Source organism: Pteronotus mesoamericanus, unplaced genomic scaffold (genome assembly GCF_021234165.1).
Source record: "Pteronotus mesoamericanus isolate MK-2021 breed Mesoamerican mustached bat unplaced genomic scaffold, CSHL_Meso_final contig_347, whole genome shotgun sequence".
NCBI lineage: Eukaryota > Metazoa > Chordata > Mammalia > Chiroptera > Mormoopidae > Pteronotus > Pteronotus mesoamericanus.
The window spans coordinates 8,329,570-8,355,381 of NW_026555137.1; the positions used below are offsets into that span (position 1 = coordinate 8,329,570).

A 25,812-nucleotide genomic window follows, 5' to 3' on the forward strand; every position below is an offset into this window, starting at 1 on the left:
AGGTTCATGCATACCGCAGCATAAATCAATACTTCATTCTTTTACATGGCTGAATAATATTCTCTTGTACGGATGGGCATTTTGCTTATCTACCAGCTAAGGAACAGCTGAGTTGTTGCACCTTCTGGCTATTATGCATAATGCTGCTCCGAGCCTTTGTGTACCAGTTTCTGTGTGAACACATTATTATTTTTCTTACGTATATACTTAGGAGTGGAACTGCTGGGTAAAATAGTAACTGCGATTTAAACTTTGTGAAGGATGCCACAATGTTTTCCAGAGCGACCACTTCATTCACTTCTCCACGGTCCCCACGTCGCTGCCTTTTTGATCACAGACGCCCCAGGGGGTGTGGAGCCCCCGCTAGCTGTGACCTGGACTTGCATCTCCCTAATCGCCAATGACGTCATGCAGCTTTCTGTGTGCAGACTGACCGTTTGTATATCTGCTCTGGAAAAAAATTTTTTTTTATACTTGGACTAAATGAAGATGAATTATAAGATGGTTTCGTTTTAGAAATGAATTTGTTAATATTATGCTGTTTCAAAGGTATATCGCTTGCTAAGTCTGAAACATTAAATAGAGAAGAACAAATCAAACTGAATAGAGAATTGTCAGGTACAATATTTTAGTGGAATTTCAATTTGTTAAGTATTATTCACTGTAAGAACTTTAAGCGCTTTCATGTAGTTGTTCAGTTCCATTTACTTACCTAACGGGCTCATAAGGCTGGTCACAGATGAAGAAGCCTCTTCTCTGGAGTTGGATGATGTCTCCCTTTTTCAAATCCTTAAGGCAGGGGTCCCCCAGCATTAGTTCTTCATGCTGCAGAGGTGACACAAGACGAAAACCCCCTTCCTCAAAATCAGAGCACCGAAAACGACTCTAAAATGCTTCAGTCTTTCTGGTAGCTGGAATGCTCCTCTTTTAAACAAATTCATTAAACACTTTATTACTTAAGTACATACAATAAAACAGAGAAGTATTAAAGTGAGTAACAATTACATCTGTTGTCATTTTTAAAGTTAACATTTACAAACTGACCGGCTTCAGGAACCTCGACACTACCTTGTGTGGTGTCCCTGCAGATACCAACGAGCTTCCCACCGTAGACGTGAAGCACGATGCACGAGGCGCACAGGGGCCGAGACGCACTGGCAGAGTGTGTAGGCAGAAGGGCTCTGGGCCCTGGCGCCTGGGTTTGAAACCCGCCTCCGCCATTTGCTGCCTGTCCTTGGTCAAGTTCCTGACCCTCACTGTGCCTCACTTTCTATCATCTGGGAGACGGGAACATTACTCTTTCACATCTTTTTATTTGAGTAAAATTCTAACAAATCTTTTCCATTTTACTTGAGGAACCGAGGCCTTAAAACTGATTTTAAAAACTCTGAAGACAGGTTTACCGTAACAGGGAAAGATGAAGTGCCGTTTCTTTCAGGTTACCTTGCTGTTCTGGTTGACATACTGCTTGAAGTCCTCGTCCTTCCCCAGCACGGGCTTTGTGATCAAGTGGTCGTAAGTGACGCAGACCGCCGGGATGGGAAGGGCTCGGGCCGTCTCCGCGAGCCACGTGATCTTCGTGGTCTTCTTGTAGTCTTTGTTCTCCAAATTCAGTTTTGCATCAAGAGATACAATTTTTCCCTTTGCGTCTCTAGGTGTAAGATTGAAAAATGTGGTGAAAAAAATAAACTCTAACTGCCACAACATTATGTGCAACAAATGGATAAGGAATTTTCTTTGCAAAAATTTCAAATCAAACATTTGAATTTTTAGTATGTGTCAGGCACATCCTAAATGAAGAAAAGAATGAAATATGATCCCTGTCATCAAGATCCTGATAATTCACTAGACAACGGGACAATTAAGATGTCAGAGTTCACATAAATTAATCTTAGTACAGTATGTTCCATTTATGTGGTCTTCCAATCAAATTAAAATGCAGCGCACTATAATCACTGGAAAGTTCATCTTCATCATTAAACAATTAATTTCAAAGCCAATTTTAGGATAAAAAATGTTAAACATATAAATGCTGTTCAAAGAATCCCTCCACCAGGCAACTGTATTATGAGAATTAGAGGATACAAAGGGACCCGAAGCATCGGACCTATTTTTTACATAGGTGTGTCCAGATGAAGGAATTTTCAGCCTTGTGAGCAAAAGCTATGCCAATGCCCTACCAGGAAACGGGAGCGCAGATGGGAGAACTTCACCACCCAGAACCGGCAGCATTTGTGCCTGGGCAGATTCGCTAGTCAGCCCTCTGAATACGTGAAGCCCGGTAATTTTTAACAAGTGAATAAACATAAAATACTTTCCTCCCATATTTATTTGAAAGCAAACAAGAAGTTCTTACTTGTGTATTTTGGTGATGCTGATGTTGCCCCAATTTATAAATGTCACCGTCTCACCCTCTGAGAGCGTCTCCGCGTCAGCACCTTCGATGAAAACCCTGGGGCCGTACCACACGGGCTTCAGGCCGACGTCGGGGTTCTGATGAGACAGAAGGGGAGTGCTGGTTACGATGGCGACTTCTTGAACCCGCTGTGGAAATGCACACACTCTCCCGTGTTCTGCTTTCACCCACAGAAGCCGCATGTGAGCTGGGCTCCCAGCTCTGACCAGCGATGCTAACGGAGTTCAGGGGGTGGTCTGCCCGAGGCCACGCCTCCGCCATTCGGTTCCCAGGGCTATGGCAGTGTCATTGGTCGCTCAGAGTCCCTCCCACCAGAATCGGCTCTGTCACCCTCAGAATCTCACTGCTGCCGCAGCAAAGGCGAAAAGCAAGCCGTTCCTGGCCAGTGGCTGAGGACCACAGGACGGACACCGTACCTCAGCAGGAAACTGTGGGCCTTTCGTGTCTTAGAAGATAAAATTTTAAAGACAGAAAGAACTGCGTATGTACAGATGAATTTTCTGCCTTTTCAGTGTATGTTACATACAGAAGATAAAGAGATCCGGAGACTAACATGAATACTCTACTAGTAAAATTTCAGTTTTTGTTTGAGAGAATGTAAAAGAGAAAATACAGGAGGATCCTCTGAAGCAGCCGTTTGACAGCATGTGTCGAGCAACTGCTCAGGAGCTGGGCTGGGGCACTGGAGAAAAATCACTGTCCCGCAGCGACCGATGCCGCGCTGGGTGCAGGGCTGAGGGCTGGCAGGCGGACGTGCGGCCCCACGAGGGAAATGATGAGGTGGAAACTCCCCTGGGCGAACGGAGGAAGCCCAGCCGCCCTTTAAAGTGCTTTCCCCTGTCAACTAATTCTTGTTCAACAATGAGCAGTAATTCCATTTATATTGTCTGGGATCACACTCATTTTAACTAATAAGCACCATTAAAAGGTTTTATTCTCACTACTGACATTTTCAAACACTCAGTAGACATCACACTCACGCTAACTGTAGTGGGCTGAATAATCCGATGCAAGACAAAGGCAAAGTCAAAGCAACCTCCCCACGTTATTAGCGTTCCCCGTAACATAACTCAAATCTTCACAATTAAAACACAGCTAACATTGCGCACAGCAAGGCAACCACGGAAGGCCGCCGCTCGGAGGGTGCCTAGCGCCTCACAACACGCAGCGCCCGAGCCCACTCCAACGGCTCTGCGTGGCTCTGCGTGGCGTCGGGTTTTACTAGAATGCATTTCTTTAGGAAAAACCTACAAAATATTTTCTCCGATTAGTATCGAGTCCTGACCAATAACACTGGACAGAAAATGACCCCAAAGGCACACCGCGGCCACCAAGGCACGCGCTCCTCTACTGTCCTATCCCCTGCAAGGCAACCTTCGGGTGCTTGGCCACTTCTCTCCTCTCCTCCCGGGCTTCTGGGATGTTCACCGGGACCACCTCTTTCTTCAGCAACGCGATGTACCTTGGCGCCACCGGGTCGATAACCTGCAAGGGATGCATCTCATGTTAAAACATCCAGACACCCTTTATATTTCATAAATAAAATAAATAATAGCATGGCAGTACTAACTGGCTTTCTTTGTTACTGCATTTACTAATTTTTTCCATTCATCTGCTAACTCTTCTCCAGCCCTTCAACTGTCAAGTACAGAAGAGAGAAACCATCGTGACTGAGGACCACACAAGGGACTAAAAGCTCCTTTCCAAGAGGAAGAACTGACAGGTGAAAAGAAACCAATAGGCGAAGGCATAATATCAGAGCATTTTAGGAAATAATTTTTAACTCTGGGATTAGACGGTGAGGACAAATCCTGTGGGGTTATATAGTAATCCTACAGGTAAATGTGATACTCAGTTTTGTATTGTTGGAAAAGTCCATTTTTAAGGAATACAGATATGTGTTTTAGTGCAGTTTTTCATCACCGCTTTTAGGCAACACATCACCATGAAGAGCAGAAGAGCATTAGGTCACTATAATAAGGCAATTCTGTAGATTAAAGGCATAAACAAAGTATTTCTCCTTGTCAACATGCTCCAAATTCAGGGGCCACTGTGCGCCCAGTACCTAGCAAGGGCCTGGCGCATATACGTGATCAATAATCACCTGCGCAGTGAGGGGATGCCACGCCCCCCTCACTGTGCTCTAGGCTACTCTGCCGGCAACTACCCATGATGACCAATCACGACAGCAGTGTCTGAACACCGAAAAAGCACAGGCCAGGAAAACATAGGGAGAAGCAAATCTAAGTAAAGGAATAGAAGCTATTTTTTCCCATTAGATGGACACAGGTAATAGTATGGCTAATTAACTCGGGCTGTGTTTGTTTTGTTTTGTACTTTTGCCATTGTTTCTGGGTTTGTTTTTTGTGTTTTGCTTGCTTTGAGTATTTTTCACCTTTGGGAAAAAATAACACTGTGGAAATTCTGAGTAAACTCGGAGAAGAAATCACCCTCATAGAATCATTCATAAAGGTATGAAAAGCTAGCTAACTGACCCTTGTCCACTCCTCCTCATCTGTTTGTTTTTCACGCTACATCAGCACCAGCCTCGCTAAGTTTACTGTTTCATCCCTGTCTTCCTTGCAACTTAAAGATCATTTGTACTAGTTAAGGGTTCTTTTATGACCAAAGATTGAATTTGTGACCACTCAGTTCAGTGTTGAAGACAGTAGAACTGCTTTACGGAAACTAAAACTAGACGGCCCAGCCTGAGACACTCACTTCCCTTCCCTGCAGCTGCATTTCCTCAGCTGATAAAGACTGGAAGACTGCCTCTCAGCCTACCTATTAATAACCACGTAGGGCATTGGCTGGCACAGATTTCAGGCCATTTAAGCCTGAAGGATTATGGCAGGAGCGCCCAAGCTGCGGCTCTCGGGCCACGTGCCTCCCAGGATGGCTATGAACGCGGCCCGACACAAAATCGTAAACTTACTTAAAAACATTACGAGGGGTGTGTGTGTGTGAGATTACATGGTGCAGTGCATTTAATCTGTGGCCCAAGACAGGTCTTCTTCTACCAGCGTGGCCCAGAGACACCAAAAGGCTGGACACAGCCGGAAAGTGTGGAAATTGATTTTTAACAAGCATTCCACAGGATGGTTGGGATCAGATGAGTTTGGGAAACCCTGGATTAAAAGATTTAAGTTTTTTTCAGCCAATTCTAAAAATCTCTGGATTCATAGTTTTCAAATTACTCCAAAGAGCCCTAAGGATTTCAAGGAGCTGCCGTGGCAGATGGGAGGGAAAGGCAGGACGCGACTGAAGCGACCCTCCCACGCTCCCCCCCGACAGCCACACTTTTACCCTCTGGGGTTTACTCAAAAGCTCCTCACTTAGGAAGATGCTTCTTACTTGGGGGGTGGGGCAAGAGGCCTCCCCATACTTTATGTATTAGTTCAGGGCAGAGGCCAGGGGCCTGGGATGAGAGCTGGAAAAAAAATGTTGTATGATCATACCCCTGAAATACTAACATGTTTCAATGAAAGCAGTAAATAAAGGTTGATGGAGGCAAATAGCAGCTCTTGAAATGAACACCCTCAAGCTGTGACTCTTCTGCCTTCGCTGAAAAGTTTACCTCTTAACATTTACATAAACCAAGAAAGCTAGTGAGGCTAATGCAGAGTAAGGTACCAGAGCATCTCCTCCTGGTATCAAGGTAGGTTTTTTAAAAATGAAATTATGTAGAAATTTTATTTAATTATGACACAGAAAAATTACGTACTAGTCTCCGGGAAAGCCAGCCTAAGAAAACAAGGAGCACAGCCTCTGCAGAGAGGGCTAAGATCAGGAGCCCCCGCGTCTCACCGTGCCCTCCACGCGCTCGCCTCCCTCTTCCCTGCCAGGCAGAACGCGCCTGGAAACAGAGCTCGTCCTCCGCAGCAGCGCGTGAGAGCTCCAGCTCGCCCGGGGCTCGTGCCCGTGTCTTTTAGCAGAGGCTGCGTTAGAAAACGCTGAGTTACTGTGGTGGGTTAGCTCTGCCCTTCGCGCTTGCTTCACGACGTCCTGGTGCTAAACTCAGTGCGCTGATGCCTCACTTACACTTCAGCTGCAGAGCTTGGAAGGAGCGACAGAGCGAGCTGCAACGTTACAGAGCAGTGAGTGCAGACTGGGTGTGACATGAACCCTACAGAAGGCCACCGGGAAGGGGACAGTCCCGGGACGCCGGAAGCCGTCACGAAGGCCAGCAGTGGAAACAAGAGGCGCGGGAACAGAACGCCTTCTTTTTCACTACCAATCAAAATTTTAAATCGTGCTGTTTTTTACAGCTGACATTCAATATTCTTTTAATTAGTTTTGGTGTACAGCACAGTGATTTGACATTTATGTAATTTACAAAGAGCTCCCCCGACAAGTCACCACAGGGTTATTACAATCTCACTGTTTTCCCTACGCTGTACTTTACATCCTTGATAACTGCTGCTGTTTTTAGGGTGGTGCTTAATGACTGTAAGATCCTACCCACTTAGGGATAAACAAAGCAGATGGGAAAATGCTCCCCTACCTTCACTCCCTCCGCATCTCCACTCAGAAGGCACGAAGTGTTTGTTTTGTTTAAAAGGCACAAATCCGCAAGTATTAGTAAAGTAAGAGAAGGAGTTACAGCAGCAACAGAATTCTGGAAGCTAAACAACACCAAGAAGCATCTTTATGCTGCATACACCCCTCTCTGCTGTGCACAGCCAGGTGCTGCCCCTCCCCTACTTCCGCCAAAGACTGAAGTTCAGCCTGCGAAGAAGCGGGTGTGGGGACGCAGGCCCAGCCACGGCGGGCAGGCCGGCGCGGGGGCTCCGGCACTAGACGGAAAGGCCCTCGGCCCCCAACCTCTGTCGGGCCCCATGGCCTGGGCAGCCAGGCCATCACCCTCCAGGCAGGGAACTCAAAGAAAAGCCTCTGGGAAACGGCCCCATCGAAGCAGACAGACAGCCAGCGACTGACATACAGATTTTTAAGAGGACTGGCTGGGCCAGGCGACGCTGCAGAGGGGCTCAGGCAAGCCCAGCGCTGCCTCTTTGGGGCTCCAATCCCTCCATTAGTTGCCCACGGGAGGCGTGAGCAGAGAGCCTGTGCTAACCAGACCCCTGAACAAGGGCTTTAATACCAAAGAAAACCAAAATGAACAACCTGGAGAAAAGAAACATTGGAAGGAAAAAAAATGCTATTAATGAATATTATGACCATGAAACAGGAAGAGAAAGTTAAATTTTAAAATTCAGAGAACAAAAGAGAACTCTTGGAAATACGACAGTATGAATGAAGAACTCAAAAGAAAGGTAGTTGAGCAGATCTACCAGAGAAAATACTCAAAGAGAAAATAAAATGAGAGGCCGAGACCAGGAGGCCCAGTACTTACTCAGGAAGAGCTCCCAAGAGGAGGGAGAACACACAGAAGAGAAAAAAGTTAAACAAGAGAAAGAAAATTTCCCAGAACTCTAGGGACAAGTTCACAGACCGGAAGCCCCACGTTCTCCCCGTGACACAGATGGAAACAGACCCGCAGCGTGGCACGTCGCCAGGCAACCTCAAGTGAAAAGCAGGTCCTGCACAAGGCCCCGGACCTCCGCCACCAGGGCACGCCCGGAGGACGCGGCCGGCCAAGCCAGAGGCGGTAACAGGAGGAAGCGCCTCGGCCCAAACGAGCCGCCCCAGCCCTGCAGCAAAGGGCGCCCCAGAGAAACGACGAAGTGGGGTGGCCGCCAGTCCAGGCCAGTCACAGCAGCACAGACAGCTCCAGGGCGGAACTGAAGGAGCACCTGAGGCACGTGAACAGCCCTCTGGTAGGAAAGTTAGGACAATCTCTGCTGAGTTACGGATGGAATTAGAAAACTGAACAAACACGGATCGGGGAAGGGACCCAAACGATCAACTGCAAGAAAACCAAGGAGTTGTGAGAAAAAGTTGAGAGACCTCATATTCCTCTGTGGGAAGTCAACTGATACTGCCTCAACTGAAAACCAGGGAGTAGCCACACACATCACTTAGAGAAATGGGCAACAGATACTAAGAGAATTATCTAAAAAAGCTGAAAGTTATTTACCTAGGGTGAGAAAATGGAAGGAAAGAGGATAGGGGAATATGCTGTTCATCAGAACTACCTGGCTATACCGAAATGTAGTTCACATCTGTAACTTTATTACAACTTAAAACCTTTACATTTTGGGTTATTAATAAAAAGTACACCAGTGTTAACTTTGCCTGTAAATGATACCTGTATTTATTATTAGTAAGTGCAGCAACAGAAAAAACCAATTAATAACCCCTGTAAATATCAAAAAACTCACTAAACACAAAAGACAATAAAATAAATTCAGGACACATGCAAGACAAGCAACTACTTCTTGAGGCAAAGGCATCAGCACGATCAAGCAGCAAAACAAAAAAAGAGTTCACGGAACACAATCACAGGAACCCGAGTTTCAAACATGGCACAGGAAGGATTTGCCTTATTATAGTGTCTAAGCACTTGCTTCCGCTGCTTCCAATCGGTCATGTTAACAATGCCATTAGACGTTCCTTTAAGAAACACTTTTTAAAAAACTAGATTCAGTAAGACACAGGAATCATGGTTCATGAACCTTTAATACAACTCAGTGGAGTACGCAGCTTTAAACCTTGGTTCTCTCAGCACCCAGGGAACAGCAGGATGGCACCGGCCAAACCTTCCCTCCGCCACTGAGAAAACCAGAGGATGCTTTTTACAACCAGGACTAGTGCACTTTCAGTGGGTTTGTTTCAGGAGTCAGTCTTTTGCAGAAATGTGATTGTGCTTCAAAGCTGTACGACAGCTCAGGTCATAGCAGGTAATATGCTAGAAGCTATGTGCTAAGTAAGGCAAACAAAAGCATCAAGCAATACCTTCTTACAGAGAGCTCGCAGCTTGAAAGCAGAAAAATGAAATGCAGAGTGTTCAGAAAAGATTGAAGGAAAAAAACTGTTACTGTTCCCCATAACTCCAAGTTTGCTTTTGTGAATCATTGTTACTCGTTTGGTAGAGTGAATAGGCTTAATGCTCTTTATATGTTTAAAAAAGGAAAACATTCCATTTTCCTGAAAGTCTGCAAAATGATAACATTCTTTCCAAAATTTCCTCTACCAGGAGCACACTAATGAAATCTACATGTAGGAATTAGGCATGAAAAAAGAGGATTAAGAGTCAAAACATGTACCTTCTTGTTAAATGCCCAAATTTTGTCCCATTCCATGTTCACAACCGAACGTGAGGAACCCTAGGAAAACAATAATAAAATGACTTTAAAGGACAAAAAGTATTAATTAGAATATTTTAACTTAAGCTACACATTAGAAAAACAAGCCCAATAATTATCCGTTGGAATATAAACTCACTCCACACAAGCGACTCTGGTTCCCTCACTCGCTTCGAGGCGAGTGTCACACGCAGCCCCGGCTAAAAGCGCGACAGCTGCCGCAGTCCGACCTGCGCTTCGGGCCGAGACACTCTCAGTTCTCCGTTACTATAAACAGTGCTAAACAGGCTCTTTTTAAAAACCATTCTGCCCTTGCATTATAAAGAACAAAGAAGGAAGAGAAAGACAGTAGAAATAATGCAGACAAAGGGGATATTAAGAGACACTTGGACACGGACACGGAGAATGGGGAAAAGCACCCCTCACTCACCTGAGCAGCAATGAACTGCTTCAGCCCCTCGACAGTCATCCCTCTTCTCAGCACACCACGGACCGTGGGGAACCGTGGGTCATCCCTGGGAAGCAGGGGCGTTGTTAAATACCACGGTCTCTTTAATGTGCAGGCGCAGAGAGTGTAAATTACTTGTAAAATATCAGTTTGCAATATGTGGACTAAGAGCTGGTGGTAATGATTGGGCAGATCACAGCACCACAGAGCCCAAGTTCATGGGAGAAGAAAACTGCTTACAAGTCAAATGGTGCTCAGTGAAATCAACGCACTACCAGAAACACCGAGAGCACGTTTCAGGAAAGACACGGGGCGACGTCTTCAAATACAGAAAATCCAGGCACTACAACGTGAGTTGCCTTTCATTTAGCAAACATTCAAGGTCCCCAATTCTACATTTGGCCATGAGGCCGGCCACGTGAGGACCAGAATGCACGAGTACTTTTCTAGTAAACGGGATTTGCGCAGGGACATACCCTCACAAACGCCCTTTCACTCCCACACGCCACAGCCCACGATGCGCTGCATGTTTGCAGTGTTGAAACAAAGGGGAAGGGGACTGATACCCTGGGACAAATAGAAACAAGGACCAGGAACCCTACAGGCCCACCATGCCACCTCCTCCCCCCGACCCTCCCCACCCCTCAGAGCAGTTTAAGTCACTGGTAGACCACGCCCTCACTTCCTCTCAATTCCAGGCCACAGGAAACGTACCATCCATCTACCAGTCCTTCGTTTACGAACCAGGTGAGTTTTCTTTTGGACAGCACTGTGTTGTTGAGATTTAGCCGACTATATTCCCAAATATACGGCTTCCTTATGCCTAAAGCTTCAATGATCCAGTAGAACTGCTCGTCTCTGTCGTGGTATTCCGTGGTCCTCAGGGCGTGCGTGACGCCTTCGATGCTGTCCACGATGGGGCAGGCAAAATCGTATGTCGGGTAAACGCTGGAAAAAATCCACACGAAGCATGTGACCCTTTCCATCCTAGATTAGGCATCATATGCATCAATACTAACTTAAATTATCATTCTTTACTAGTTAGGAAATTCTTAAAGACCAATGTGTTTTAGAACTCATAATAATCAAAGTATATCAAAACATTACCAGACTTTAAGGACAATGAATCAGTTGCCCAGGCACTATTGAAACAAAAAAACAAAGCTGCAATTTAATAGACAACTGAGCGTTGGCACCGCCAACTCGAGGACCACATTTCTGTCATGACCAGTGTATATCCTGACAAGAGCAATATATGTAATGACTTTGAGGGACTTGAGCTTTTCAGTATCTTAATTAATCCCACACTCAAGTTAATCAAATTACTTTTGTAATTAACTGCATTCAAGCACATACATGAGCAGATATTAGGTTAAAAAAAATTCCACATAAGACAGAATACTCCCAAAACAACTTCTGCTATAAAAAAAAAAGTAAACAACCCATAAGCAGTTTTAATTTAAATTAAAAATAAAAACTACTGCATTATGACTTCTAATTTTTAAGATACAATTTCATTGAGAGGCTACTGCATTAGGCTTTGCAATTATTTGATATTGAAAATGGGGATGGAAATTCACTTTTCCAAATGTATTCAGAGTATTTGGTTAGTAAAACAAGGAGCAATCATCCTGTTAAGAATGAAGGACATATAAGTATACATATGTAACCACACACATTAAGTGTTTGCCTATAGATACATCAGCGCCCTCAAGTTTAAAGAAAGTCACATTGGCTAATCAGGTAATCATTACATTCACCAATCTCTTCAGGAGTTGTAACTCAGTATGTGTATGCAGTAGGTTTATTCAAAGTATAAGAAAACACATTTTATGGTTACTTTATATAAAGTGAATTACTGAAGGACGGACCATTTAAAGAAAAAAATCTATTACCTTGTAAACGCACACAGGAAACCAATCAAAACTAGAACAAACACATGGCCCTTTCTTGTACTGTTCCTATTTCTCTAAATTTTCAATTCTATCACATTTATGAATTAGTTGTGCCTAGCAGAATCAAAGTATGTAACAGGAAGACAAATATCTTCATCTAAAGATACACACCATAGTATACTTAATCAATACATAAAGGAGCAATTTCTAATTGACCTTAGGAATAATGCAGTATAACCTTAACTGCCAGGCGCGGAACTGCCCGGGAGGCTGCCTGCTTCACGAAGGCCAGTTCACCCACAATGAACGGGCCGCCCCGGAGCAGAGCCCGGGGGGCTGCCAAGCGCAGTGAGAGAGGCGGCCTTACTTGTATCTGCTTCCAGTCCGTGGGTGCGGTTGGATTTTGCAGCGGTACAGTGTCGGGTCCCTCAGGCACCCGTTGTTACTGCTCATGTCAATTTTTGCTCGCAAACAACAGGACTGACCAAACTGGCTCCCTTTTTTCATTTCTTCCCACATTTGCAGATTCTTCTCAACAGCTATAAAATGATGGTTATATTAGTTTATCCAACGTATTACTAATGGGTTGAATTCAAATTATTTTAATAGCCCTGTAATGCGATATAAGTGTTCATGTTCTGGTTTTACATTAGAAGCACATTCCACTAGTTTATAAGCACTGGAACAGTTCCAGTGTCTGATACCAAGAGTAAATGCCTGGTTTTTAGACAGAAGTCTCATGAAACACTTAGGAATTGCGCTCCGCAAAGGTGCTGGCAGAAGTCAAGTCTACACACAATACTGGGGAAGGCTGAGCGAGGCCTGAAGGCTTCACTCATCCGAGCTCCCGTCTGCCATCGCGGCCCAGCTGGCCGGCCCCCCACAGCCGCCCACCATCCCGCAGGGCGGCAGCACCCGGCTCCTCGGCCACCGGGCTTGGGGGCGGCGCGGCCCGGCCCGGCCACGGGGCCCACAGGCGTAGGCGCTGCAGCCCGTGCCCGTCTGGAGAACACGGCTCTGGCTGAGAGCCTGGGCCCCAGGGCCCCCAAAACCCCCTGCTTCCATTCCGGCGGGAAGGAGGACATACTTGTGTCCGAGGAACGAGAGAGGATGGAAAGCAGATGGCAACACAAATTTAATCCCAGATAAAGAACATCGCATCCCAAGGGACTGGGGTCCTACTACGTCAGAACATTGAAAACCTGCCCCGTGTGGATAAAAAAGACTTGTCAGACGACGACTCTCTGTGGAAACTACTGAGATGCGATGGACACGTTACCGGCTCTCCAAGGGTCAAGTGTAAAAGAGCAGCTGGTAACTGAGAAATGTAGGAAAATTAAAAAAAAAAAAGACTTCAGAACAATTTGATGTTACTATACTTCCCAGATGGGACACTCAAGCTTTAAATATAATAGTGTGGGAGTTCTAGTAACATAATTATATAATAAAAATAACCCAATTCTCAAGCTTAGGGACAAGTAATGAATAAGGAAGATATGATCTTTTGTCAAATGATATCTCAGAGACACAGGGTAATACCAAGCTTTGATAGTATATTCATGTTTACCTATGTGCTGAAAGGAAGATTTAGGCATGAACAGCATCACCAAACCTTTCAGAAAAGCTGAGTATTTATACTGAGAAAAATACAGAAACGCTGCAGAAGGCATCACTCAGACGCAACGAATGAAATGCTGAAGACACACGTAATAAATGAGACGCTAGGGGCACACGCAGCTCACACACAGCTGTGATGCTAACACAGTAATAAGGGCAAGGTGACAGAGAGAAAAAAGATTTCTAAGAGATGAATTGACACAGAAGTCATATTCCCAAATGTATTTCAAACCAGAGTCTTTCACAAAAAAGAAATCATGTGCTACTAGAGGAACAGAATACAAGGACACCTATTAAAATACAAAACGTTAAGTGTGCCTTACAGTTTGCTCTGTGTTTGGACTCCACCCTCTGCTCACGCTCGGCCTTCATCTGCTCTGGGGGAGTATCGTCCACATACGCCTTCCCTTCCTGAATGAGCTTCTCCGCATACTTCATGATAGTTTCAAAATGATCCGAGGTGTAAGTGAACTGGTCTGGTTTGATGTGCAGCATTGCGACATCTTCCAGGATAACCTGCAATAAGAACCCAAAATCACCACGAGCCCATCTCTCCCATTTCCTTGTTCCAACCCTTGATACCGCATTTGGGCAAACGTGATAATACACGATCAGCCTTATTGAGCCTGGAAATGGCTGCGGAAGTTGTACGATATTAGATCAGAAATGGAAAAGAGGCTCGCTCTTCTAGCCTCTAAATTTCCGGCGGAGAAAGCCAACCCCACGGCGCTCCCTGGTGACGGGGGAAGCCGGTTTCCACTGGCCACCCTGACGGTCATCCGTGCGCCCTCTCTCTGCATGTACTGCATCGCTTCAGAATGAAGGTAAGAGGCTACGAAACCTGCACCATTTTCCAACATCTGGTGAGTGTTTCTTTCAGTCATAGACTTCAAGTGATAAAAAGGAAACCTGCCTCTAGTTACCAATTCATTTAAAAAACAGGTGCTTGTGGCGCTTGGGAAAATTCTACAACAGTTGAGGAGTAAAAACTACACTGAAGTTTCTGGTGTGAACGGGAGTTCAGTACTGCCTGGCTTAGGTCTCAGGCACAGGAAACACAGGTGAAGGAAAAGAGCATCTATGAGAACAAAATGTATTTTCATGAATTAAGTTTCTACTGAATTCACCTACTGGGAAGGTATCGGGTCGCTAATTTGAAAGAGCTTTTCTGACAAAGGGTCATCACTGCACCTTTAATTACCTTCTCAAAATTTTCCTTCTCCTTTTCCGGATTCGTGTCGTCAAATCTCATGATCAGCTTCCCTTTGAAGTTCACCTGGTAGTGCTGGTTCAGGAGCGCGGCCTTGGCGTGCCCGATGTGTAAGTACCTGCAACAGACGGTTCGCAGAGACGCCCGTTGGCCCTGGAGACGGACCCCCCCCGCGAGGTGCACCGGCCGCGCTTCACTCCCTAACGCAGGACACTGTGACAGGAGATCGGACCCCGACAGGGGGAAAGACGACTACCACATTTATAAACTCAGCTTAAGAAACAATTCCGTGTGTAAAACCCCACCAAGAGGCAAGTTATTCACAAACAGTACAGCTTCACGGAGAATCTAATTTTCCTTTTCCTTGTTTTCCCCACAGGAGTCAATGGCCGTTTACTTAAGAGGAAAACCGTTTCCAGAACTGTCTCCATGCAACATGGCAGTATCTTTACAAAGCCCTGAGGCTGCTGAGAAGGGGCGCCCACAGGTCACACTAGAGACGAGCACCTGAGACTGCCGCTGTCGCCACGGCAACTAAATGAAGGAGCACGCAGGAATCAGGAAGCCACTGGAGAGCTACTTCCGTTTTCTCCAAAACCTAAATAAAAGGATTTTAACTACATGATCCTGAAGCCCTCATAAGGTACCAAGGTCTCACTCCAGGAACCACAGTCTATGAAAACACTACTCTGCTCCTACAGGCAGCTGACAGTGAGGAGGGATAAAATGGTCTGCAGGCGATGCTGGTGATACTGCACACATCGACATCCCCCTCCATCGCGGAGAGGGTAGGACGCAGCATCCGACACTACTGTTGCTGAAAACACAAACTATCCGGCAGCAAACAAGGCGTGAAGCACGCAAGCGTGACGGGTCTCATGAATTTCCGTTACTGTCCACTGACGATGGCAGCTGTAGTCACAGTGTCCTAAGAAACAGTCCCCTGGTGTCATACACACCTCTGACCTTGGTTGACATCAATAGGGGAGGAAAAACACAACACCTGGTATTCCCTTAGGTCATTTTAAAATCAGTTCTTTTTTTTAGAAATTCATACAACATTCTAGATCAGTGATTCCATTTTAGGAAGAATTTAAATGCACAGGTTAATTATGATGCATTTAGGATTATATTCAAAACTTTCTGCATAAAATAAAGGGCCATAGATGGTATCTCAGATGAGACGCTAGGACAGAAAAAGGACATTAAGAAAAACTAACAAAATCCAAAAAAGATATGGAGCTTAGATGATGATGATGATGATGATGATGATGATGACAATGTATCAATGTTGGCTCATCAGTTGTGACACAGGCGCCATAAAAACACACGATGTAAACATTAGGGAAAAACTGAGGGTAGGGATATGCGAGCTTCCTGTACTATTTTTGCAACGTTCCTGTAAATTTAAAACTATTCTAAAATAAAAAATTTATTAAAAATAAAATAAAGAACTGAGTTTCAATAAAGAAACAGAAATACTGTGTGCAGTTCTCACTAAAGTGCTATGCCCGTAACATGCGACCCCCCCCATTGTTAAGAAAAGGACTGATAATCATTGACTGCCCGCTGTGTGGCAGTTAATGTGCTAGGCTTTCCATACAGGAGTTAATTTATGAGAGGTGATAAAATCAAACCATTATCTTAAAGATACTATTTATGAGTCAGAAATACCGTGTGCAGTTCTAACAATTTAAAACCTTAAGAAAGCTAACACGACTGTGAAATACTCATTCACGAGATAACTAAAATAATTAGTTCAAAAGATAACCTATTTTAGAATAGCTAAAGAAAAGTAAGAATCATGCTGCATTAGTAGTGCTGATGCTGAATTGGGCATCACGTAACAAACAGAAAGAGGCATAGAATTTTAAGCCATAGGGACTCTAGAACCAGACAGTGTGGGTTTGAGTTGGCAAGTACTAAAACGTTATGTGACTTCGTTTCTGAAACTATATGTAAAGTAGAGATCATAGCAATGCCTTCCTCACAGGGGTATCAGGATTATGTAAGTTACTATATGTAAAGTGCTTAGTAGTATTTGCACAAAATAGGTATGTGTACATGTTGGCTAATAAGAACAGAAGGCAAGAGTTGAGACTTCTGGCCTTTTGTACAAGACAGGAAAAAAAATGATTAAAAAATAATTAAAGAATTCCTTAGCAATATAAGGAAATATGATAAAAAATATGAAAAACCTGAACACTGATTTATATTCCAAATCCCAAAACCTGTATTTGGCCAAAAACATGGTCTCTGAAACTGGCATAACTGAGAACAAATGAGGAACTCATTATTCCAAGAAGTGACAGAAAATATAAAAAGATTCAAAAAGGACAAATGTTCAAATGACATCGCTATAAACCACCACTGCTAAGAAGGGGGCTTTTATCAAACCGCTGAAGTCACTACCCCACAGGACAACCATGATCTCTCTCGCCAAGTACACAGGAGCAAGACATTAGGCAGCAGGGACCCAAGACGTATGTGGGAATTGGGGAGGTATTATTTGTGACTGATTCCCTCCAGTCAACTACCAATCAGTCATTTAATGATTCAGTCTGTGAATTTTGTGCTTCTCTTTCATCTCCTCTACCCATCCTCCATTTCACCACCTAAATCTGCAAACTGTGAAAAGCAGAGGAAAAATGTGGAATGCTCAAACTGCCTTTGCTGTTGCTGTTCATGAAACTTTGGGAATAGTATGTGAAGAACTACTAAGAACAGCTAAAACAAAACAGCTCGTCTGCCACTTCCTACTGTCCACACATTCCATTCTCCACAGGTGGGTAAGAATTGGGCTACGCAACACAAAATCTGAGATTAAATGAAATCTGAAAAACAAAAAAATCATCTCATTTATAAAATATGGCACACCACCCTCTTAATGGCTAAGTTCCTGAGGCCTTATTAACTGCCTGGTAAGAGGCATTTTATTACACTGGTATCATTGGAAAGACTCCATTATAAAGCTTGTCTCATGCACTTCTAAGAGGCTGACGGGCGTGCAAAGGGACCCCTCGGCCCCGGGGAGGCCAGGCGAGCCCGGAGCAGCCCCAGGCTGTGCCCTCCAGCCACAACCGTCTTCTTCCCAACAAGCTATGGAACTGTCGCTATTTCCTATGGATGCCCACAGTGCCAGGGGCGGGGAAAACCGCTGTACTTTTCAGGAGTCCCCGTCCTTTGTGTGGGAAAAAAAAAAGTAATTCTACCATAACTTCTATTGCTACTGAGAAAACTGCTCAAGGTACAAATATAAATCTTTACTAAATGAAAACCTAAAACTATCAAAATGTAAATAAAACTAAGATTGTTAAGTCTTCAAAACTAAAGTCTTAATTATATATATATATTTTTTAATTATAATTAAAATTCTGCCTGGGGTAAAAAACAAGTGCTCTCTCCCCCACTGAATTAATAAACTAAAATTACAAATTTCATATATTAACTGTTAATAATTAAGAAAGGATTAATGTATGTACAATTTTAAATTCCATAATTAAGATCTTTTCTTTATTAACCTATTAAAAATATTTTATAAATATCTAAAGATTTTCCACTACATATGTTCAATCATAATTTCAACTTTTATTCTCTTACCCACTAGCCTCTGGAGGAAATCTGACAGTAACCTTTCCGATCTCAGCACCTGGAAGCTCAACAAATTTCCCAATATCTTGTCTTTTCTGAGGTGCCTGAAAATAAAAAACAACAACATAGTTATATGGTTAAATGTTGAAGAATATATGCAACAAATACTCCCACAGAACTGACCAAAAGGCCCTGCAGGCACCCAGGAGTCAATGGTCAGTGGCTCAAAGCCAAGGAACAGATTTGGGAGGAAGGACAGATGGTGCAGCTGAAGAATAATAAGCTTCTAGTTACTTGGAGTTTGGATTTCCTAAGGCACACACACTACATGATTATGATCTTTTAACATATAATTATGTAGATTAAGGCTTTATGTAGTTAAATAGCAGCAAAGGCAAGCCAAGACTTAAAATGGCAGATTCACCCAAGAAGAATCTTTTTTATTCCTGGAAAAAAGAAAAACTATGACTAGGAAGAGTTTTCTTTTCAAATCTGAGGTCTCAGACAGACTAAGACGTCAATGTTAGAAAAGCAATAAGGCTTACCACTTTGGCTTTAGTTGCTGGAGCATTCCACTTGGTGCTTACGGACCGGAAGGCCTGCTGGGCTTCAAGAAAGCCAAACCAGCGCTTTACATGGACAGGGGCTTTGTTCTCTTTCAAGAGCTCCTGCCAGACCTCATTTCCTATTAGCAAACATAATTTTAAAACCAATCAATAAATCTGCAACTTCAAAAGCAAAGCTCCAGTCACAGTTAATTTCAGTAGAGGAGATGGCTTAAAGGTTTGCTTCTACATTGAGTGAAATCTGGGTAGACATGGAAATGTTTTCAAAAACTTACTACACTTTATAGAACGCACAGAAGTTAATGAAGTCGTTTTTTCAGTTCCACTCACTGAGCAGAAGGCTGAGGCCGGCCCCAGCCTCCTGGCCCCCCCCACCCCCCACGCACTGGCGCAGTTCAAGGTCAAGGGAAAGCCTGGAGGAGGTCACTAGGGGGCAACACAAAGATGAAGATGGAGCAGCAGCTCCGTTCTTCAGCAGTGATGTCTAAAGCAGGCGCTGAAGGAAATGCATTCAACTTGAACCTCATGAAGCTATATCCCTAAGATACTATCTTTCTCTTGTGAACATTGTCACAATTCAAGAGACAAAAATGTCATGCAACCTACAGATGAATAGGTCTAACTAGAAAAGGCTTCAGTTTAGGTTGGTTATTATTACAGTGATTTTATTTAATTTGGAGAAAAGTTTAACCCACAAAAAAAGTATAGAAAATATTTTTAAAATCCCACATAACTCAGGTTTAAAGAATAAGAAGACATTACGGCATATTCCCTTCAGGTGTATTTTTACAGAAACTACATTGGTAAAATTCAAGTCCCCTTTGTACCTCTCCTCAATCCTACGTTCTTACCTCTTGTAAACTAGTTACAGCAGATGGAAAAAAAGTGACCTGGAGGAGGGACAACTCCAGGTCACCTCCCCAACCCCCCAAGCTCCCCTGAGCAATCAGAGACAACAGTGCCTGAGGCAAAGTGAGGGCTGAGCCAGGACAGGTCTACCATAAACAGGACAAGGGGCTTCTTTAGCAGGAACAAGGCCAAGTCCAAAGGCAAGAGGGGATCTGAGGTGGGGAGGGAGGGGGGAGAGGGAGAGAGAGACGACCTCCAGGGACACAGAGGATATAGAACTCCTGTGGCTGGACAGGAATAAAATGGCTGGGGTGGTCATTTCTTTGCAAGAAAATCCTAAGTGACTGCCAAAAAATAGATAGATAAATGGATGTTCATTCATGTACATAGGAGCATGTGTACCTCTTTTCCAGCAAAACCTTAAATGATGAAAGCTCAACATTTTTCAAGAATTACTGATACCTTTCAGGGTGGCCCAGACACACAAATCTGCTAAGCTCAAGGAGTTTCCAACCAAGTATGTTCTCAGAGAGAGGCAGTGATTGAGCTCACTGATTGCAGAAGTAAACAAATTGCATGAAGACAATTTTGTGGCACTGAACTCCAACCAGTGATCAATCTGTGAACACAAAAGAGAAAAGAAATCCCAGAACTTAGATTTAAATAAAAACAACCAACCTCAGTTAGAACCATGCCTTTCCTGTAACAATGACAGAATTTATCATTATGTGGATTTAACTCTAGTTGCCTGGGGTCTAAAACGGCACTTACATAAACACACTTTGTTGTCATGTTTCTATGCTCTCTTTTTTTGCAGGGGCATCGAGGGGGGCGTCCAGGGAAGAAAAAGATAAAGACATGCCGACTAACAGCAAGGAAGAACAGCCAGACTAAATGAACCCGACAGATTCACCAACTCACAGACCTGAAAAGTAAACACTGGGAAACTGTTCTTTGTATTCTGAATTTTATAAGAATTAGGAAAGTTAGAGCTGTATACAAACAGCAAAAATAAAAAAAGGGCATCCAAAGCGCAGTATTGACAGTTAACCTCCTACTGGTGTAATTAATAAGGTCTATACTTGGGAAGGAAAATGGGGTCCAACCTATGCATGTGACCCTGGGTACACTTCTTATCTAACTTTCCAAGGCCTGTGGCCTCTTCTGTGAAGTAAGGGAATTGCATAAGACGATCGATATGGTCACATCCAGCCATGAAATTCTAGGAAGAGAAAGACAGCATTCAATAGCCCAACAGGGCAGCTGAAACAGGATTAGAAGTTCAAAGTTAGGATCTAAATTTCTTTTCTGAAAATAAAAACAGAGTAAGAGTCTTTAACTTGGTCTATAACAAACACTTTGTTAATATCCTTAAAGAGACTAATAGGATGCAAGCCAACAATAAAATGAAGTTCTCAAAAGAGCAGCAGCATAAATCAAAATCCATCACACACCCATGAAAATGTTCATTCCGCACCTCAGTATGCTCCATCAGGTTACAGCCATAGAGCCCAGCTGTAGTCGCAACTCTAGCCAAGTAGCGAAGTATGGAGTTGATGTCTGTGAACACCACATTGCTAGAATATAAGCATGAGACAAAACGTTACTGGGGCTCTAGCAAATCAGTAAGAGTCATGAGACTTACAAAGAAATGTAAAAAAAGAACTCTTTTATTTACCGTGTCGTTTCTACTACAGAAAAAAATGTAATTTGTTCTTTACTGTTTCTATTAAACTCCAATTTGTTCTAAAATGTTCAGCTAAATCCAACAATTGACTCCAGAGTAGATCATCGCTATGACATATCATCCTTCCAACTATTAATTTCTATACATCTATTTAGTGGTGAAAATATGAAAATATAATTGGGATATTGAAAATACCTGGTTTAAAGTAAATCAAAGCAACGAAGCCAAGGATATGTCGACATAGAGAAGCTAGTTTTATCAACTTTCAGTTAAAGGCTGTAAGATCAAACTCCATCAAAATTGTTTTGTAACAGTTATTTTAAAAGATATAAAAGCACTTACTCAGACACATGAAGAATATTATCTTTCCCTTCTTCTACAGAAATGTTGACATTGTCTTTCACATGTTCTACTGCCAGCAAAGCACCTAAAATAATATGAAAAAATTTCTCTTTATAAACACCAGTAATTAAAGCCTGAATCATAAAGCAGTAAGGATGACTCAACAAACCAATTTTAAGTCCTGCAAAGGGTGTGTTTTTCCCCCAGTAGTCTGTAAACAGAAAGTGCTAGATTCTTCTGATCTTGGAGACATAACAAAACAGAAACCATTCACTGACACCATCCAACTGCTTTTGAAGATGCTTAGCTTCCAGTTAGGGCCTCTGAAATCACTCTTCTTCTCCCTCAGGAGACAAGAAGAACTTAGAATAGTGCCTGTATAAAAGCTGTCGTTAATAGTATTAAAGTGATTACTATGTGGTAGGCACTGTGCTGGATGCTTTGCAGTCATTACAATTTTTAATCTTTGTAGTCATATTAAGAGGTAGGAACCTTTACCTCCATTTTACAGGAGAGGAAATTGAGGCTTGGAGAGGTTCTTGACTAAATATGAGGCAGTCAGGATTTGAATGCAGGTCCAAGGCAGTCCAGAGTTCAAAATCTAAAACACAGTACTGCCTCTCAACATGTATTCAAGTTTACCAAATTGACTCATTAATTCTTTGTCTCTTAATTCTGGCAACCAATCCTATGGGGGATGATATCATTCCTCCTTTCCTAACAAAACTATGTGCAGTGCCAAACAAGGGACTTCTCATGGTCCCACAAGAAGTAAGTAGAAGCCAAGATTAGACCCAGGTCTCCAAGAACCAATGCCTTTGCTCTTAACCATAAGCCCACACTGTCTAGCACTTTTCAGCCCAAGAATCAAACCCATTTCTTTTACAGTTCATTGATTTGTGAGGTTAGCCCATAATTACTGGAACCAGTATGCTAGGACATTAGCATTTTTTAAATGTTTAAAGTTGCTATTAAATTGTGGTTTTTATTACAATGCATGGAGAACATCACCAAAATTGAAAATGTAATGCATAAATTCATCAGCCCTATATGGCCAACTGTGTCTAAACATTTGGGCTTCTTGAACATTAGAAAAGCATCCACGTGTCTATACTATACATACACATTAGCAAATACGAGATCAATAAACTACATTATTTCACATAACTTCTCCAAATAAAAAAGCAGAAATTCTAAGCTACCTAGCCGAAACAACCTTGGCCGCGTTGAAAACACAATTTCAAATGGAACTTAAGGTGGAACAGGAAGATGACAGATCCGACGTTTCAGGGACATTTGCTACATCTATGGGGCGAGTAGCAAAGCAACCCAATTAATCCGCAGTGTGCTCGTGTGTTCCCGCAATTACCCTGCCATCTTCGATTAAAAATACATGCAACCTCAGTTGCAAGGTTATTTTTATTATTATTATTATTATTTTCTCTATGTGGGATGGTTGGTCTTGAGCCTGCAGGGAGCAAGCTGGCCCCAGACTTCTCCAAGTCCACATTTCTTTGCCTCCAATTCTTACGTGTCCAAAGACAGGGAACCAAAGACACGCCTTCGTAGGAGGATTCAGTTGCAAGGTTAAATGCTACTATAATCGTTTGCTTTGGTCCCTTTGAAACCAATCAAAAGTAAAGAAAAGTCAAGGCAAGTGGACTGAAGATCCTTTCTGAAAAGAGGAACAAAAGGAGGAGTTATAAACAGACTTAAGGGGGAAATTCTAAGAGAGGGAAAGGGAAGATAATGGGATTTTAAGTTTTAAAATGTTATTTCTACGAGCAGCTCTCGGTCTCCAGGGAGAACCATTTCAAAGAGCGTCAAAAGCTGAGCCTAGTGTCGCCCAACTGCCGCGGCTCACACTGCGGCTCCCTCCAGGCCCGAAAACACTGTCTTCAAGAACCAGGAGCCAGAAGGCGAGGGGCGCGGAACCTACCCCGAGGAAGGTCGGGGGACAGAGGCAGGTCTAATGTCCGCGGCGGTGACCGCCACTGCGCAAAGCCAGGGCGCGGCGACTTCCCATCCCACACCCTCCCCGGCTGATGCAACCCCCTGGGGTCGACGGCCTCCGCCCCTTACCCAGGGGAGGGTCTCCTGAATTCACGGTCAGACACAGCGTCGCCATCTCCACCTGCGGGTCCACCTGCTAGAGCGCCTGCTCGACTGCCAAAACCACCCAGGACCCGCCGACTAGGAAAGTCTACAACGTGTGCGCCTCCCTGACTCTGCCGCAGCTTTCGCCCCGCCCCTGAGCTGTAGCCGTCGCGTCTCGCGCACATCAGTTACGTCATCGCCGCGCGCCGCCGGCGTCCGTCGATCCGCCCCTCGGCAGCGGAGACCGAAGGGCGTAAACGTGGCCTTTCTTGTCGCCGTGGAAAAGACGCAGAAGCGGAAGGCGCTTACGACACTTCGTAAAGCGAGGAAAGGCAAAGTTCACGTGAAAGTTGCAACGAAACACGCAAATGTTGTTATTTATTGTCTGTAGGCGGTATGCGTATGTAGAAAGAACGAGTCCTGGAAGCAACATCGAGCAGATAGCCGTAGTAATCTCGTTTCCTCCTTTTTTTCTTTTTTTCAAAAGGAGACTTTTGGGGAGCTTTTTTCGCCCTTGAAAATAATGGTTAAAAGAAAGGATTTATTGGACTGGGTGAAAAAAGCGATGGGATTAAAAAGTACAAACTGGCAGTTGCAAAATAGTGATAGAAATGTAAAATACAGCATAGGATTATAGTCAATAATATTGTAATAACTGTGTATGGTGCCAGGTAGGTACTGGAAACATTAGGGGGAACACTTTGTAAAGTGTATGATTGTCTAACCACTGTGCATACACCTGAAACTAATACAAAATGATATTAAATGTGATCTAATTAAACAAAAGTTAAAAAATTAAATTTTTTTTAAAAATTGAAGAAAGGCTTTATTGATAAAGGGCGTTACTACTAAAACCCCTACTGTAATTCATCTTCCCACTGTTCGCGGGGGCTGCCTGACCAACGTGCCTGTCCTCTGGTTCCTGCTCTTTAATCCTCGGTGAGTGTATTCGTGTGTGTCTGAACTCCTGTGCGCTGCAGACATATTCCAAGGGCTGGTAGTCAAGCTCAAAGGGCCAAGGATTGATTGAAAAAATTATCTCAACCTCACCACCACCCCCACTTTCTCTTAATCTCCTAGGGTCCCTGTTTTTACTAGACAATGTCGCTTAAATATGGGACTTAGCAGGCCTCCAGAATGGGTAAAGCACCTGCATCAGAGCAAGACTTCGCCTCCTGCCCCTGCCTTCCTATCAGAATCTCTAGAGCTGGGATCCATAACCTCTTTTCATGAAGTTCTCCAGGTGATTCTGTGCACACCAAGCTCTGCTTTCCTACCTCCCTTTGTTCTAATTGATTTCTGCACACCCTGCTAATTCTTAAGATTCTCGTTTGCTGAAAAACCTTATCGTAGACATCATACTGAGTGTCTTATATCCTATCATGCGCTAGGGATACAGAGAATCCTAGAATCATTTATTCAACAAATGAATAAACAAATAACCTGTTTGAGAACATCTTCAGTGATGAAGAACATTGGACTGCTTAAGACGGGCCCTCGGTTTCTAAACACCTGTTACTGTGCACCTGGGCCTGCTTTTCTGTAGAGAACAGGCCTTGGGGCCTCCACCTGACGCTCATACATCAAAGGCTGCCATTATGTCTCCCGTGCCTTTGCTCCGTGGGCCGGACGTCCACAGTCAACAGTCCTTCAAATGGTAGTTTTAATCTATGACAGCTGCCCTTTTCCAAATACACTCATTAGTCAACGTGCCTTTTAAAATGTACTCAGAACTAAACAGGATGTTCCGGCTGCGGTGTGGTCAGGGGAGAATGCAGGCAGAAGCACTCTCGTGTTGCCCATTATAATGCTATTAATGCACCACATTAGCTCTTTGCAGCTACGGTCAACTGCTGACTCATAGTAAGATCATAAACAACTAAAATCCC

At 43.7% G+C, this 25,812-nt stretch overlaps 1 protein-coding gene and 1 non-coding gene across 3 annotated transcripts in view; both read right to left on the bottom strand.

Moving 5' to 3' along the window:
• Positions 1–24,098, bottom strand: part of EPRS1 (glutamyl-prolyl-tRNA synthetase 1) — a 44,445-nt gene extending 20,347 nt beyond the window's left edge. The window contains exons 1-17 of one of the 2 annotated variants that reach the window (XM_054576600.1): positions 23,909–24,098; positions 21,827–21,911; positions 21,275–21,374; positions 20,260–20,416; positions 18,928–19,067; positions 18,392–18,486; positions 14,783–14,909; positions 13,905–14,097; positions 12,332–12,503; positions 10,784–11,017; positions 10,052–10,136; positions 9,583–9,642; positions 9,272–9,292; positions 3,791–3,901; positions 2,357–2,493; positions 1,444–1,651; positions 713–825 (exon numbers count right to left, since the gene is read on the bottom strand). In XM_054576600.1, the coding sequence (XP_054432575.1) occupies positions 713–825; positions 1,444–1,651; positions 2,357–2,493; positions 3,791–3,901; positions 9,272–9,292; positions 9,583–9,642; positions 10,052–10,136; positions 10,784–11,017; positions 12,332–12,503; positions 13,905–14,097; positions 14,783–14,909; positions 18,392–18,486; positions 18,928–19,067; positions 20,260–20,416; positions 21,275–21,374; positions 21,827–21,911; positions 23,909–23,954 (2,084 nt within the window). In that variant the 5' untranslated portion in view covers positions 23,955–24,098. The remainder of the gene's footprint in view (positions 1–712; positions 826–1,443; positions 1,652–2,356; positions 2,494–3,790; positions 3,902–9,271; positions 9,293–9,582; positions 9,643–10,051; positions 10,137–10,783; positions 11,018–12,331; positions 12,504–13,904; positions 14,098–14,782; positions 14,910–18,391; positions 18,487–18,927; positions 19,068–20,259; positions 20,417–21,274; positions 21,375–21,826; positions 21,912–23,908) is intronic. The other variant, XM_054576601.1, reaches the window with a different exon arrangement.
• Positions 23,270–23,400, bottom strand: LOC129073104 (small nucleolar RNA SNORA38). The gene has a single exon (XR_008529413.1). It is a non-coding gene; the product is annotated as a small nucleolar RNA SNORA38 (small nucleolar RNA).
• Positions 24,099–25,812: the final 1,714 nt, after the last annotated feature.